Here is a 15,427-nt window from a genome sequence, read left to right on the forward strand (position 1 = left end):
CCCAAGCGAAGGCGGGTGGGAGCAGCCTCAAGGACAGGCAGTGCCAGGGAGGATCCTCCTCTGCCTTTGGGGCCAAGTCCCCAGCTGCCACCATGCGTGACAAGGGAGATAACCAGACCCTGGGCCTCGGATTCCCCATCCTTATCCGAGCCCCGGATGGGATCCTGCACCTCAGGCCAGGCGCATGGACAGACAGAGAGCTGGGACTTACAGACATCACGTCTGTGGCTTCCTTTCCATTTTTACTGAGCAGAATGAAAAACTTCTTCGGAGGCAAGTAGAAAATCCAGGAATTATTAGCCAAAGGCACGTATTCTAAAAAAAAAGAATCTCTTTACATATATACATCTCCATTATAAATACACATAGAAAACCAAAGGCAAACGACAAGCGGGTTAAAAAGTGCTAACAAAAAGGTGGAGGGGCAGAAGAAACGGGCCTCATTGCAAAACAGAGCCCATCAGTAGGATGACTGCATAATAATTTAGTTAAAAGCTATTGGTACATCTTAATCCTGACAAAAACACAGGATCGGGGCAGGGAAAGGCTTCCTCCAAGGTGCTCTCTGGCTTCCCAGAGATGAGGGGAGAGGGAATTGCATATCTTGGAAATCAATGTCAGAGCCTCCGGGTGGCGGAGGGGCCCGGCGGGAGGATTCCTCCTCGTTATTCCTGAGTTTCAGCCTCTCTGAACTGGGTTTTCCCGGAGCCCTTTTGTCTCCTTGCTGAGAGTTCAGCAAGCGCCGAGTGGATGCGCCGGGGCCTGTGCAGGACAGTTTAAATAGAGGTGGGAATAGGGAGGGACCAGGGAAAGCTGCAGGAAGAGCCGGAGCTCCGGGGCAGCAGCCAGGGCTCTTTGGTGTCGCTGTGAGGTAAAGGAGGTCCCAGGAAGGGAACCACGGCCCCGGCTGCTGCAGGGAGGCAGATCCTGGCTGGGGAAGGGGGGGACACAAGGCCAAGACCCCAGAGCAACCTCCGGGATGAGCCCCCACGTGTGTCACACGGGGCAGGTCCCTGCTTGTAACGTGTCAGGGAATGCAGCGTGCCATGGATGCTGCAGGCACTGCCCCAAAGCACTTCCCAACAGCAAACAGGGTGCTGGGGCAGGCCTTGATCCTTGACAGGGGGGTCACGGTGCTCTGCCCAGAGGAGGGGACCCCCCCTGAGGAATGGCCCAGCCAGGGAAGGTCTCACGTCCTTCCCCTGAAAACATCCTGGTGCCACGACTAGGAAATACCTCGATGGCTCAAGGCAGAGCACAGCAACAGCAGAGCGAAGGCTTCCTGCCTGCAGGCAGCTTCCTGCCAGGCTCCTTAGGTGCAAGGGAGAAAACAGAAGGCAGTTTCCCTGGGACCTGCTGAGGTGGGATGCTCTGGACCAGGGATGCTGCTGGACCAGGGATGCTGCAGCCCATGGGTGCTCCTGGCTGGGGCAGTGCTTTGCAAAGCAGAGCTTTGCTCTTTGGTACTGGAGGTTCAATCTGCAGCATCAGCAGTGACTGTGCACATTCCTGATGCTCAGCAGGGAGCTCTTCCCTCAGGGCCAGATCCAGACCCCTGGGATCCATGGACAAGCCCTGCAGAGGTGGTGGGTGAAAGGACAACACGCGGCAGCAAGGTGACAGAGCAGGGCTGGCCACGGTGCCCCGGCAGGGCTCAATGCAGGACAGGCCGATGGAGCCCTCCTGCTCCAGGGAATGTCCCCAGGGAGGCTGAGCCCTGACAAGGGTGCAGCAGCTCCTGCCCTGTCCCCTGGAGCTCAGGCAGCCGAAGGACAGAGCAGCACAGTCAGCGTTGCTGCTCTCAGCTGCTCTCACACCCGGGGACGCTTGCGCTCAGCAGCTCTCCTTGGGGACAACATTCCCTTCCGCAGCCCTGCCTTCAGACCCAGCCCTCCAGAGCAGCCTCAAGGCTGGGGCAGCCCAAGAGGGAAGCTGGCAGCAGCCAAGACAGATACAGTCTGGTCAGTGGAGGCTCTGGGCCCTTCAGCAATGGCCCAGCCCCGGGCCGGTTTGGAGCCCAGAGGAGCGGAGCTGAGGGGCAGCAGCCGCAGAGCTGGGGGCTGGAGGGCTGGGGAAGGCAGGACCCAGCTCGGACACTCAGTAGTCTGCAGGGGGGCAGAGGAGGGGACGCCGCTCCTCAGCACTGACCTTTGAGCAGGACTCGAACACAGCAGGGACCATCAGTCCAGAGCAGCTGGAGGAGGCAGCGCTGGCTGCCCCTGGCCCATTACACACAAACCTGGCCATGCCCGTTACAGATAAATAAACTTTGCTTTAAGGAACTATAGAAAGTTCTTTTTCTTCCCTCAGAACCAGAAAAGGGTCAAGTCCAAACCAGCAGCAAAGCCGGGGCTCCCCAGCTCTCACCTCTGCACCAAAGGATACGGATCCGCAGCGGCCAAGCGTGGCCCGGCATTCCCGCTGGCTTTCAGAAGTCTGGGAAAGGCCCGCTGAACTGGATGACGCTCTGACGCTCCTGGGGGACCATGTTCTCCTGGGGGGCCCCATTGAACGTCCTTAGCATGTCCTCCAGGATCTCTCTGAAATTGATATTCCCATCCTGTTGGATGAAATCTTCCTGCTGCTGCTGCAGTGTCTGCAGGGGCCCAGGGGGAGGCAGAGGAAGGTGTTCGTGCAGGGGGGAGCTCAGAGGAACGTTCCCCTCCAGGACGGGGGCCGGGCCCTCGAAGGCAGGAGGGTGACTGAAGCCGAAGGGTAACCGGTGCTGCTGGTGTGGCTGGAGAACGGGCTCCGAGGGGTAGCCCAAGGCACCAGGCTCTGGGTTCATCACCATGTCGGGAATGATGTTGCTGGGAGGGCTGTAGGTCAAGTCCAGGATCTCATCCTGGCGCAGGGAGTGCCTGGGCAGGGGGATCCCAGGCCCTGTCTGGGTGAGGTCCAGGGTCTGTGCCAGGATGTGCTGTGGGAGGGAGAACTGTGGGCTCTGCTCCTGGGCCTGGAGGAGCCGGTTGTGCTTTCGCTTCACATTCTCATCCATCTGCTTCAGCTCCTCCAGCACCTTGCGGACACAGCTCTCAGGGATCTTTATCCCTAGGGGAAGAAAGTGCATGAGCCCCCACAGCACTTTGGGAAGGGATGGGGGGGCTGTGGGGACAGAGGGATGGGCAGCTTCACTCACCGACTTGTTTCTTCTTCTCCTTGGTCTTGAGGCGCACGATCTGCAGGTAGCTGCTGTTGGTGATGTCTGCCATGATGCTGGCGATCCTGCTCCAGACCCGCAGCAGGGCCCCACACAGCATGTAGTAGTGGCGCAGGCGCATGCCCTGGAAGCATTCCTTCCCCTCCTGGATCAGCTTGCAGCTCCTGTTCCTTCAGTTCCCAGGGAGAAACCCACCCGAATTAGCCCAGGCCCCTGCAGCAGAGCAGGATCCCCCAGGGCAGCCCTTCCCCACAACCAGCACCCTTCTCCCCTCCCTGGGGACACAGGACAGCCTGGGGCTGCAGGCTCTTTACCAGGCAGCGTGGTTGCACTTCTTCAAGGAGAAGTGGTAACTGCTCTCCCAGTGCTCCTTGGCCTCCTCGGGCAGCACCTGCAGCAGGAACACACAGCATTAGAGACTTTCCACTCTCCAACATGCAGCTGAGACATGCAATCCAGGGCTGGGAGTCAGGACACTGCGGTGCTGCCACTGTCTCTGCCCACCCCACAACAGGGCTATGAGGAGCTGTGAAGAGCTTGCAGTAAACATGCTTCAAAAGCCACCCCCTGGTCATAGGAAGAGGCTTTTCCCTCTCCCCACACTGGGGAAATGCAGCTCCCACCTACCCGCCGGTACTTCTTCTGCAGGCTGTCCAGGCTCTCCGGCTGGCTTTGCTTCCCAATGTTTGGCTTGTAGAGGATGAAGTTCTTCCCGCGGCTCTGCTCTGCCAGCAGGCAGGTGTGTTTGCAGCCTCGCATCTGTTGGGGTAGAGCGGATGGTTACAGCCACAGCCTCCCTCCCCAAGGCTAAACCAACCCTATCCCATCCAGGAGGGAGGCTCTTAGGGGCATCCCTGAGCCCCCAGGCAGAGCTCAGACATAGACCTCTTACAGCCATGCAGACCATCTCCCCCTGGGTCACCCTCCAAACTGAGGTGCTACCCTGGCACACCCAGGGACTTACCTTGTACGAGAGGTAGAACCCATCGAAGGATCCTGTCAGTTTGAGTGACTTCTCATAAGCTTCCTCCCACTTTAAGCCTCTGTCGACACTGATCTGAACAGGGACAAGCAGAGGGACTCTGTAACTTCAGGGGGCAGGATAAGTGCCTCACAATGCCACCCTCAACACAAACGTGGTGCTGCTGCAGCCTAGGAAGAGGCACTGCCAGGCTGCCCTCCTGGCTATGGCAACCCCAAGCCTTGGGGCCCCTCCTTGTCTCCTCTGTGTAGCTCCCAGCATCACTCATGTGCTCATGACCAGGGCAGATGTGACACAAACATGACACAAAGCCACGGAGCAGAGGGGGGGACCCAGCAGCTCACAGCCCCCGACTGGGAAGCACTGGAGAAGGCTGAAGATGGCTGTGCAGGCTGCCTACCTTGTAAAACACAACCTGCCCGTCCTGCGGGTGCCCAGGGGTCAGGAACACCTCCTTGCTCTCCTCATAGATCTCATCCACCCCTGGGGCTAAATCTGTAGGAGAGAAGACTGCTGTAAGGTAACATGTCCCCGTACCACCAAGAGTCTCAAGATCTGGGGCCACTCCAGCGCCTGGCTCTGCCGTCAGTCAGCACAGGGGGGAACAGGGAACCTCAGGTGCGCAGTAAGGACAAGTCTGGCCACCCCTCTTCCTCCTTACCTAGGATGCCCATGTCGTATTTGCCCTCCTTCTTGTCCTTTTCAATCAGATAGTCAAAGGTGTCCGAAAAATACTGGAAGAGCATGTTCTGCTTGTCCACCTCCAGCCCCAGGATGCGGTTCAGGAACTTGGTGATGGAGCAGTCTGCAAGAGCGCGGTGCGTCAGGGAACACAGAACGCTCCCAGAGCCACCCAAGAAGCCACCCAGCCCAAAGCTGTTCCTGCAGGCTCTGGTCAGGGAAGCGGGATCTGCAGCACTGGTTAATCCCGAAGGAGCTTCCCTCAGAGCAAACATCTCACCCCAGCAGCACAGCCCTCACAGCAGCACAGCCCTCAAGGCCGGGCTCCCTCGGGTGGGCTGTGACAGCCCTGCCTGTCATTTGTCCCCTGCTTTGGCCAGGAGAAGCTTGACACATACCCTTCTCCACTGCGACCGTGCCATACTTCATCTGATTGCAGCAGATCCCCACAGAGATGAGACCTTGCTTCATTTCTGCAATGACAGAAGGCAGCTTGTGCATTGCAGGGTTAAAGCTCCCAGGCTGCTTCCCCCTGGCTGTGCCCATTATTCCACAGCCAAGTCCCCCCCAGCCTGGCAGGGTGACGTGATCTGCACCGGTTTGCTGCTGAGCTGGGGTCCTGCTCCCTTCTCCCCAACCTCCCATTTGGTTTTCAGACACCCCAAACCTGAGACCAACCCGGCCAGCGAGACACAGCAGAACCCCCCGAGCTGGTGATGCTCTCACCATGGAAGAAGGCAGCCTCCCCTCGGTCGTAGCTCTTGGGCACAGGAACCCTGTTCTCCGTGTGGCTGAGGATGGTGGACAGGACCCTGTCCAGTGCTTTAGCCCCATACTGCAAAAGGAGACGAGAGTCAAGTGTGGGACATGTGCGTCAGAACCCTTCTGGTGTGGTGACAGAGACACCCATCACCACCAGGAAGGCTGCTGCCCTGGTGGCTCTGTCCCTTGGGGACCCCAGACCAGGAACATGCGCGTCTCAGCCCGGGGGGAGCACAGCCCTCCCTGGTTTATTCCCCCAGCTCTATGTGCTGCCCACGGCAGCGGGGTGCTAGGACACATCCTGCCTGTAGATGCCAGCAATGATCTTCCTGGCTCTGATTTCCCATTGAAGGCACTTGCCAACCACCCCGACCCCTCCTTGGCTGAGCTGCCCTGAGAAGGGCCTCTTGGTACCTTGTTCTCGAAGTTGTACTTGCTGAGGTCCCGGGACTCGGTGGCCCGTCGGTCCCCGTGAGTTAAGGCACCCTGAGAAGGCAGAGCAAGGAACAAGGTTGTACTTTGAGCTGTTGCAAAACACGGGGGAAGAAAGGTCAGAGCCACGTCTGTGAAGAGGCTGGGATAAGAACATGCTGTGGGGAGGGAGGCAGCGTCCCTCTGGGATACTGAAGCTTTGCCAAAGTATTTGGGGACTTATCAGAAGTGAAATAAAAGAGACAAATTAATTATACCATTAATTATTTCATCAGCTTTCTGGAAATAAGATGGGTTTATGCTCCTGTAATAACAGGGGAATTCCAGCATCTGGAACCTAAGATCCCTCCTGGTGCCTTACATATTCTTCACTTCCTTTCCCACATCTCAGGATGCCAAAAGCCTTCCCCCATTGCAATGCCCTCAGTAAGGGGTGGGTGATGCAATCCCCTGCGCTGGTTACGCTGGCCATGCCAGTGGGAACACCGAAATGGAAGCTCCTCAGAGACAGCTGGAGCTGACACCTTGCTCTCTCTGCTGCAGGGCACTTACCAGGCTCTCCAGCCGCTTGGCCACGATGGACGCAAACCTCCTCTCCCCTGCCAGCTCAGAGATAAGGAAGACATACTCTGGAGCAGAAACCTGGTTCGATCGGTGCGTACGACCTGCAAGGATGTGAGAACAGAGGGGAAAGGAGAGGTTGGTGCAGCCTGTCTGGTACGGGAGGGCAAGCTGAGCAAAGAAGGGAGAGCATCCTGAGGGCATCCTGCTGGTTTCCGAAGGAGATCTCACTTTGGGGGCAAAGGACAGAGGCACAGGCACATTCACCACCCTGAGACCTTCGCAGAGTTCAGTTTATAGCCCTGACCTCCAGCAGCAGAGCAGTGACTCCCCAGTTGCAGCTCCCCAGGCTCTCTCCCCATCCTGGCACAGAAACCTCCAGGCTCTCCTAGCATGTTCCATGAGGACATGCTGTGAACGTGTAGGAAGGGCTCCCCCTTCCCACGCCGTGAATCCCTCCTGAAGGCAACACAAACCTTCCCCACGAGATCTATCTGCCACGACCGGTTTGTGCCTGCATTCCCACCCGGCAGAACACGAGAGCTCTGTGCTCTGCAAGGTGCCATGGGCAGCACGAGGGCCACGCTCCCCTCACCTCCCCAGGGCTGCCCGAGGCCTCGTGGGCTGAACCAAGCTCAGGGGACAGGGGCAGTGCCCAGGGACACGCAGCCCTCACTCACCAAACTGCTGTATGGCCCGGTCCGCGCTCCAGGGCAGCTCCAGTGTCATATGGACGCGGCGCTTCTGGTTCTTCACCCGCCTGTCTGCTTGGAGAGAGATCCCTGAGCTGGAGGCCTCGGAGATTATTGCTACAAGCTAAGGGAGAGAGAACGAGTGAGAAAGGAGCGTGAGGTCCCTGAAGAGATGCTTCACGAAGCAGCTCAAAGCACAAGGGTAGCCCCAGCCCAGGAAGGGACCCACACCTCCATCACCTTCCAGCAGGTCACGCAGACAGAAAGCAAAGCACGAGCATACAGAGGGCCCCTCTCCTTCCCTCCCTCTCGGTGCACTGCTGCAGAGGTCCTGCCTCACCTTCTCTCCTTTCATAAATCGCTCCTTCTCCTTCAGGTTGACGTGGTCTATAGAGAGGCCTTGTTCCGCACGGGACTCGAACACGACGGAGCCGTCCGGTCTGCAAACCACGCGGCCCTTCCGCCCCGTCATCTGCGGAGAGAGGCTGTGAGCAGAGGGCAGAGACCTGCACGGTGCAAGGCAATGCTCAACGGGTCACAGGGAAGGAGAGGGAACCCTCTTCCAGCAGGAGCCTCCTTTGCTGGCCCCTTTCCCTGTCACCCAGTGCCACCGAAATGAGGAGTACCTCAGCCACGTGCTCCGGGCCCCCAAAGTGATTGATCAGCTCATCCAAGGTATTGAGAGGTAGCTCTTTGCCCAGTGCTTTTACTTTCGTTAGGAGGTCCTGCTTCATCTTTTCCACGTGCTCGAGTTCCCTCAGGCCGTGCATCTCCCTCTGGGAAGACAGGATGGGGAAATTACCTGCAAGGGAAAACGCACAAGTTCAGTTACTTGGTAACTGCAAATCACAGAGGGGAAAACAAACTGTCCCAAAGGGCTCCTGAGGGCACTGTCTGATGAGCAAGCAAAGACACGTTGATTCGCAGTCAGTGCTGCTGAGCACAGAGTGACTTCTGTGCTTCCCCATTTCAGGGGGGGGAAGAAGCACGCAGGGCAAACTCCTCCTGCTCACTGACCACAGCAGGTTCATGGGCCTCCATCTCACAAGCCCAAACTGGACCCTCACAGGATAAAAGCTCGCTTCACCCTTCCAAGACACAAGGAGAGCCTCCCATCAGCCTCGCGACTCCGCCATCCCTAAAAGGCTCTCATCTGATCTCCAGGCTCTCCGGGGCGCTGGGTGCCTGCTTCCAGCCGCATCGCCATGCGCTGGGTGCTGTGCTCCACAGGACAACGCGACACCAGCTCCCCCCAGCAAGGCTGGAGCCGCCGCCAGCCCCGCTCTGCCCTGCTCACTTCTGTCCTCGCCTGCGAAGCCGTTGAACGTGTGCTCCACGAAGATGACATCGTCCGTCTCGAACATGGACTCCGGGGAGGAGTTGAAGTCGCTGTCGAGCCCCATGTCGGAGTCGGTGCTGCTGTCGTCGCTGATCTTGATGACACCCGTGAGGTCACACACGCCCTTCAGAGCCTTGGCACAGCGGCCCCTCTGCTTCCCTGCACCGAGAGGGAGCAGCGTCAGGGCAGAGCCCCAGCCCCGTGGCAGCAGCGCAGAAAGAGGAGGAGAAATGAAGCTGAGCTTGCCCCAAAGGAAAGGCTGAGCTTGGACAGAGCCTCTTGGGTGGATGGGGGCAGTTAGGAAGGGAGGGAGAGAAGGGCAGGGAGAGAGAAAGGAAGAGAGAGAAAGGAAGACCAAGGCAATCTTTCTCAGGGCTGCAGCTAGTCACACACATCAGGACGAACACGCAGCTGGTGCTAAGCAGTGCTCACTCCTCAGGGGAAGGTGTCTGCAGGTTTGACTGCTTCCAGAGCAATGCGCAGGACATGGGAAGGTGCCCGTGGTTCGGGATGCTGTTTACTTCCAAGCACAGTAACACACACCCCTGCTACAGGAGAGGGCTTGCAACCCAGCTTGCACAGCCTGCTCTGCAACAGCAGCCAGCCAGGGTAACCTGCACAATCTGCCAGTGCTGCTGCCCCCCTCTTGCCCCTTTCCCACATCCCACTGGAGGAGAAACCCCAAAACTCTTCTTACCTGCAGCCACAGCCAATAATTTTGACAGGGAAGTGATTTTCCCCCCCATGCTATAGGTAAAGGGCAATGGAGAAACCCCCCTTGCTGCAAGAGGGCTTCAGACATGCAGCCCAGGCTCTTGTGCCATCTGCCCCAGCCAGGGCAAGGCAGCGGCTGAGGGAAGGGGCATCCTCCAGGCACATGGACCTGCCTGGGACAGGGAAGTGGGTTACAGGGAGGATGGGCTGAGTGGCCTGGAGCTGCCTCCTCCAGCCAAGAGCGAGCGACGGGAGATGTGCGGGAGGCGAACTGAAACCAGGGCAGCAAAAAGCACCAAGTAGGGAAAAGGGAAAAAGGGAAAGAAGCAGCTGAGTGGCTGGGGGGAAGCGCAAGGCAGGAGGTCAGATGCTGGACAGTGGAGTGTGCTCTTACGTTTTCTTTTAATGCCAGTTCCTTTTTCTCTCTTTCTTTTGGTTGAAGGAAAGTGCTTCTGAATTAGTGATAGAAAGACGCCTCTGAAAGTAAGATGCAAAATTTATTCTAGCTACCAGGAACAGGAACATCTGCCGGTTATCATGTAGCAACGTGTACCTGACACCACAGAACCATGGAATGGTTGGGCTTGGAAGGGACCTTAAAGCTCATCCAGCTCCACACTTCACGACAGGGGATAACCCCTGCACCATGACCACCAGCGCGTGGTCAGCGCGGCTCCTCGGGGCAGAGCGTGTTTCACAGCGGGCTCTCCCATGGGATCCTCCGCCACGGAATGGGCGTGCTGAGGGACTGCAGAGCACTGCACTGCTGGGAACGGCGCCTCTGCCGTGGCCTCCCTGCTGCTCCCGAGGCCGTTCCCAGGAGATGCTGCAAGCAGAGCTGCGCAGACCCCGGCTCTGCGCTACTACGGGGCAGGCTGAAGTTGCAAGACCTTTATATAGCAACTGAGAGGGAGTTTTAAGTGGGAAACACTCTGCTGGGAAGCCGTTACATCACTACGGAAAAATCCAGTAAATCCCAGTGTCCCAGCCCCTCTCCATGGCCTGACAGCAGAGGGTCAGGCTGTCCAACAAATGGTCTCCACCAAGCGCTCTGATGGGCTGGACGAGGCCTGCTCGCCCACCAAACACAGCAAAGGGACCAAACATGGAGCCACAGTGGCTTCAGGTGAATGGGAAACATCAGAAAAGGTGGAAAACAAATGTTTCTGTGAGCTGGTCTGCAAATGAAAGAGCAAATGCGCGAATGCTGATCATGGTGAGTGGGGATGGACCCCCGGTGCAATGAGAAGACAGTGCTGAATGAGCCCTGGGGGGTAAAAAACCACTGTGGAAGCGACAGCTGAGAGCATGGACATGACAACTCGCCCCATGAGAGAAAGGGAGCCTTGGGAACCAGGGAGAGAGCTCCACTGCCCTTGATGTGAGGGGCTGAAGGAGACAAGGACAGCAGGAAGGGTGCTGGGGTGACTCTGGGCTCAAAGTGCAAATGCTCTCAGGAGCCTCCCAGCCATGAAACCTGCTCATTTCCCCCTGTCTGCCCTGTGGACAAAGGCTAGGGTGGTGTCACGCACTGAAGAAGCTGCTTATTTTGAGCCCTGTTTCTCAGTGCTCTTCCCAGCACATTCCCCTGGAGAAATCCCCTCAAGTGCTGGAAAACCAGGACGCCACAACTGGAGGCCCAGCAGATGCCAGAAGACACTCAGTGACCTGGCCAGTGCTGCTGGACAAAGGGCTCCTGCCTCTACAGCCGTGAGCATTGACTGCCTTAAAGGGACCTCAGAGCGCTCCAGACCTGGAATTCTCCCTGGGAATTCTGTGACATGAAAAGCAACTCAAGAGACCGAACTGATCCAAGCAGATGTCAGACTCGCCCTGCGCGCTGTCACCAAACTGGCATTCGGTGACACAGACCAACACAACCCCTGCCAATGAGGAAAGCTTGGCCTGACCTGGACACACAGAGCCTCTGGCACCTCTCCTTGCTTCCACCTGCATTAAAAGTCACTTCAAAAGAGAACAGGAGCAGCCCTGCCACCCTGACACAGTGTCCCAGGGCTTTGTCACCCATCGTGCGAGGTTCATGGGGTGGGCTGAAATGAGGAGCGTGAGCCTCATTCTCTGCTGAAAAGGTACCATGAGTCCTGCTCCTGGCTCCCCTTCCAGCACAACCAGGCTGCCTTTTAGCTCAGAACAAAGGCAGCACAACCAGGAGACTGGTCCTGCCCCATACATGTGCTGAAAGCCAACACTGGGCACCTTGGATCACTCGCTGCTCCAGCGATGCCGCCTCACGTTATCATCCCAGCCTCTGGCATTACACGAGATTCTCCTGCTCGTTTCTTCAGCAGCAACAGCCCCGTTTTCCAGACTCAGATCCCCACAAACTACATCTGAGCTCATGTTTCTGGCTCTCCTATACCCGCAAGCCTTTCACACGTGTAGACGTGGAGCAGGCGGCTCATGCAAGTTTGGACCACAGAAGACTCCAAAAGCCATGATCAAGCTCATGAAGTCACATTGGAGAGACAGTGCCCCAAGGACCCAGCTGAGCGCCCTCTCCATTTACAGCTTGCATTGGGTGAGGCCTTAGGGAAGTGCATTTCAAGAGCTGCAAGTGACAATGGCCCCAGGGCAGGGCTTTCCCTAGCACCCAGCCTCCCATGCATCCCCCCAGAGGAAAACCACAGATCTTTAACTCACTCTGCAGCAGACACAAAACAATTCAGATGCCCATCGTTCTCATCCAGGACCTCTCTGGTGCGAGCCTCCCCGGTGGACTGCAGCCCGATGACAATACACTGCAGGACACACAAGAGACAGCACACAAGGTGTCAGAGCAGCAGCACTGCAGGGAACAGCTCCAGGCTCAAGAGGCTGTTTCCCATCCCAGGTACATTCCCCTTGAATCCTGCCCCAAATACTTGCTGGGGCTCCTGATGAAGAACCATCTCTCCAACCTTTCAGCATCCAGACCCTCAGCTATGCTCTCACCACAGAGGATAATTGAATACAGAAAGTACCTGACTTTGCTAGGTAGTTTCTGCCTCAAATTTCCAAGCTGCATCCCAAAGGATGACAGGACAGAGCTGTGCTTGAGATGAAGGACCTGGTACCTGAGCCAAAATACCCTTTTCAGCTCAGCTTGCCCACATTAGCAAAGAGTGGGCAATGCCTTGGCAGATGAGGCCACGTTAACTCCCCAGTATCATTTACTGTGAACGTCCTCAGGCACACGGACACTCATTTCATCCTGGTTAACATGGAGAGAACTCCAGCCTTAAAGAGGTTTGACGCTGCTTCCAAGCCAAACTGAACAAGAATTAACTCCCTTTGGTTGTACTACAAGAAACACCCCATTCGCATCACAAGCAGCCTGATGCTGCCGCCGGCAGTGAGCTCTGTACCATACCTTGTCCTTGGCCAGCTCCTCCTTGGCCAGCTCCACGAGCCGCCGGACTTTAGCAGCAATGCAGAGATACTTGAAGAAGCGCTGGTGAGCTGACCAGAACTGACCCCACAGGGACTTCCGAGACTCCAGGCCGATCCAGTCGGCTGCGTGCTGGAACACCATCAAGGCCTCTGCCCACTGCAGACAACACCGAGCAAGGCTGAGTTAATGTCTCAGTTTTCATGAGTTCTTTCATTAGCCATTAGGGCAGGCTGGAGTTTGATAATCTGATTTAACAGCGGTATTTATGTCCTTGTGCTGGGCTGAATGAACACTGTGGTCACCCTCTCCTTGGCGCATTTGCACGCTGTTGCAAGCTCTGCTTTGCAAATATGAAACTTTTAAAGAGAAGCTAAAAAGTGTGTGAGATTGGGGTTTTATATGGGCTGAGCAAATAGGCCCTTTTCTTTCTTATGGACAAGCTAAGTCTGTGGTCATGGCCACGTTTAGGGGCTTTGAACCCTCCCACATGATTAAACATCAGTCTCCTCACTGCAGTGGGACCAGCTCACCAACTTTGCTGCCTTGTCGTAGACAATCTTGTACTGCTGATCCAGTGGGATCTCCTCGATTCTGAAGGTCACTCCAGTGAAACTGAGCTGCCTGGCAATGTACATTCCACTGACCTTCATATCCATGGCCACGATCTCCATTGCACCAACTCCCCTGGGAGAGGAACACAGCGGTGAAACCCCCTCCTCTGCTACAGAGCAGCTGCCTCTGCAGAACCACCACCTCCCTCTGTCAGGCACTGTCCTCAGGCATTGCACCCATCTCCCAAAAGGAGAAGCCACATGAAAAGAGACACTGGCCATGACTTACCTCTTTTCAATTGCATGCAGGAACTCATCAAACGCTCTGAAAGGGGTGCCCTTCCCCCAGATCCCCAGGCGGCTCATGTAAATCATGTTTTTTGGCTCAGAGGCACCTGTTTGAACACAGTTCCCTGTTAGTTGTGAAGAGTTTTGGCTGAAGTAACTCCTAAGAGAGCCATTTGCCATTGCGCCTTAGGAAACCCAAGGACCTTGCCAGTCATTGCCTGCCATACACCAAGTGGCCAAGCATCACCAGACAGCTGAACCACCAGCCAGAAACAAGTTAAACTGGGGAGAGTTGGTCTGACTTGCCATAAAGTCACAAGTAATGGCAGTGATGGGGCTTGGGGCAGACCTTAGCACACCAGGCTCCCCTCTAGCACTGTGGTACCACCACCACCTCTCTCTGTGCGCATCTCAAGGGCATCCTTCAGATCACAGAGGTGACCACACAGCGCTGGCAGCAGCTTACCTGTGGCACTGGCATAAACAACCCTGGCTTGAGGCAGCTTGTTCTGAAGGTCCAGCACGGCCTTGCCCATTTTAGTCGAGCTGGCGTTTTTGGCTTTGTGGCATTCATCAAACACAATCTGGAGGGGAATGGCAGTTAAGAAAGGATCTGTTTTCATCCTGAGGATGGGAGCAGACAGAAAATACAACCCAGCCTCTTACAACCAACTGAACAACCCAGTATCAAGAGCACTGACTTGCTCCATGGAATGATTGGGTTTGCCTAGTCCTGTGCTCCTCAGAGCCTGAAGCCATTTCCCCCTTTCTCTCCCTTCACTTCTAAGATGTGTCTTGCCTTGTAATGCTGAGGGAGAAGAATGCTGAACAGGTTAATCCCAGCTGCATTCTTCCCCTCCTCCCATTAACTAATTGCAGAAGAGGAGAGAGGAGGAATGGAAGAGGAGAGAGGAACGTGGGGGGATGCATGTGCTTCCAGCATTTAAATATCCACCACATCCATCACTTGCTCTCAGTGACTTCAGATGGCCCCAAGCTCTTTGCTCCTTGCTGAAGCGCAATCACAACTATGCAGTTCTTCTCTGTCCAGCTTTCTTGTGGCCGCTGTTTCTTTTCTAAAGGATACAACTCCATCAAAGTTTTCCCTGCACCAGTCCAAGATCTGCTTTAAGCGGGTCCTGTGCTGCCCGCCCGCCTGGCTTTCGCCAATCAGCGCAGAGTAAGTGGCAAAGAGGACTCCTTCTGAGGTAGCTGTGTCACCGTATTTAATCTGCAGGAAGAGGGAAAACGAGAGCATGCGCTCAGGAGGCTCGTCCCCAGCGTGCTGCACCCATCCTGTGCCCACAGCCACCACCCCTGACTGTGCAGTGACTGCAGGACCCACGCTCCTGCCTCAAGAACAAAACCCGATCCGAGAACAGGACAGACAAAGCCCGTTGGTAGCTGGAGCACTTCTACTTGGCACTGAGATATGGTGATGACAGGGACTTGAAATGTCTGGAGGAGGTCCACCAGCCAATGTGTCAGCACATCTGGATGCACGCAGTGAAATGTGGACACCGCTCGGACTTCTATTTCCTGGCCAACTGAAGTCGCTTTGGTTTTAGCAACAGCTTAGAATATTTAATGGGTTTGAGCCCTCTCAGCTGTTTTAATCACTTCTAGAAAATCATTTTCTCTTTGGCCAGGTGAGACTGGTGCCTGTCTTACTGTCAGGGGTCCCCCCTGTAATGAAATATAAGGGAGGAGGAAAACCCCCATGGTCCCAATCTGAAGAAAGTTCCATTTAAAGCCTTCCTGGTCTGAAAACAAACACCCCTTTCAGTCTCCTAACGGGGTGCATTCAGAGGTGTTGAAAACATGTGGTTTCCATCGACTTCATGAGAGCTGGTTGTTCAATACCATTACAAACC

General features: G+C 56.1%; 1 protein-coding gene across 8 annotated transcripts in view; it reads right to left on the bottom strand.

Annotated features, from left to right (window-relative positions):
• Nucleotides 1-216: 216 nt before the first annotated feature.
• Nucleotides 217-15,427, bottom strand: part of SBNO2 (strawberry notch homolog 2) — a 48,014-nt gene continuing 32,803 nt past the window's right edge. For 3 of the 8 annotated variants that reach the window (XM_080634255.1, XM_080634252.1, XM_080634257.1), the window contains 22 exons: nucleotides 14,641-14,784; nucleotides 14,020-14,137; nucleotides 13,555-13,660; nucleotides 13,245-13,398; nucleotides 12,694-12,870; nucleotides 11,985-12,082; nucleotides 9,718-9,800; nucleotides 8,568-8,768; nucleotides 7,897-8,072; nucleotides 7,611-7,742; nucleotides 7,259-7,394; nucleotides 6,570-6,682; nucleotides 6,000-6,071; nucleotides 5,550-5,658; nucleotides 5,222-5,296; nucleotides 4,804-4,947; nucleotides 4,543-4,637; nucleotides 4,125-4,217; nucleotides 3,788-3,919; nucleotides 3,475-3,551; nucleotides 3,140-3,330; nucleotides 236-3,051 (listed from right to left, as the gene is read on the bottom strand). In XM_080634255.1, coding sequence (XP_080490381.1) covers nucleotides 2,429-3,051; nucleotides 3,140-3,330; nucleotides 3,475-3,551; nucleotides 3,788-3,919; nucleotides 4,125-4,217; nucleotides 4,543-4,637; nucleotides 4,804-4,947; nucleotides 5,222-5,296; nucleotides 5,550-5,658; nucleotides 6,000-6,071; nucleotides 6,570-6,682; nucleotides 7,259-7,394; nucleotides 7,611-7,742; nucleotides 7,897-8,072; nucleotides 8,568-8,768; nucleotides 9,718-9,800; nucleotides 11,985-12,082; nucleotides 12,694-12,870; nucleotides 13,245-13,398; nucleotides 13,555-13,660; nucleotides 14,020-14,137; nucleotides 14,641-14,784 — 3,249 coding nt within the window. In that variant the 3' untranslated portion in view covers nucleotides 236-2,428. Of the gene's footprint in view, nucleotides 3,052-3,139; nucleotides 3,331-3,474; nucleotides 3,552-3,787; nucleotides 3,920-4,124; nucleotides 4,218-4,542; nucleotides 4,638-4,803; nucleotides 4,948-5,221; nucleotides 5,297-5,549; nucleotides 5,659-5,999; nucleotides 6,072-6,569; nucleotides 6,683-7,258; nucleotides 7,395-7,610; nucleotides 7,743-7,896; nucleotides 8,073-8,567; nucleotides 8,769-9,717; nucleotides 9,801-11,984; nucleotides 12,083-12,693; nucleotides 12,871-13,244; nucleotides 13,399-13,554; nucleotides 13,661-14,019; nucleotides 14,138-14,640; nucleotides 14,785-15,427 lie in introns of all 8 variants that reach the window. The other 5 variants (XR_013958482.1, XM_080634253.1, XR_013958483.1 and 2 more) reach the window with 5 other exon arrangements.

Source organism: Psittacula echo (genome assembly GCF_963264785.1).
Source record: "Psittacula echo genome assembly, chromosome: 24".
NCBI lineage: Eukaryota > Metazoa > Chordata > Aves > Psittaciformes > Psittacidae > Psittacula > Psittacula echo.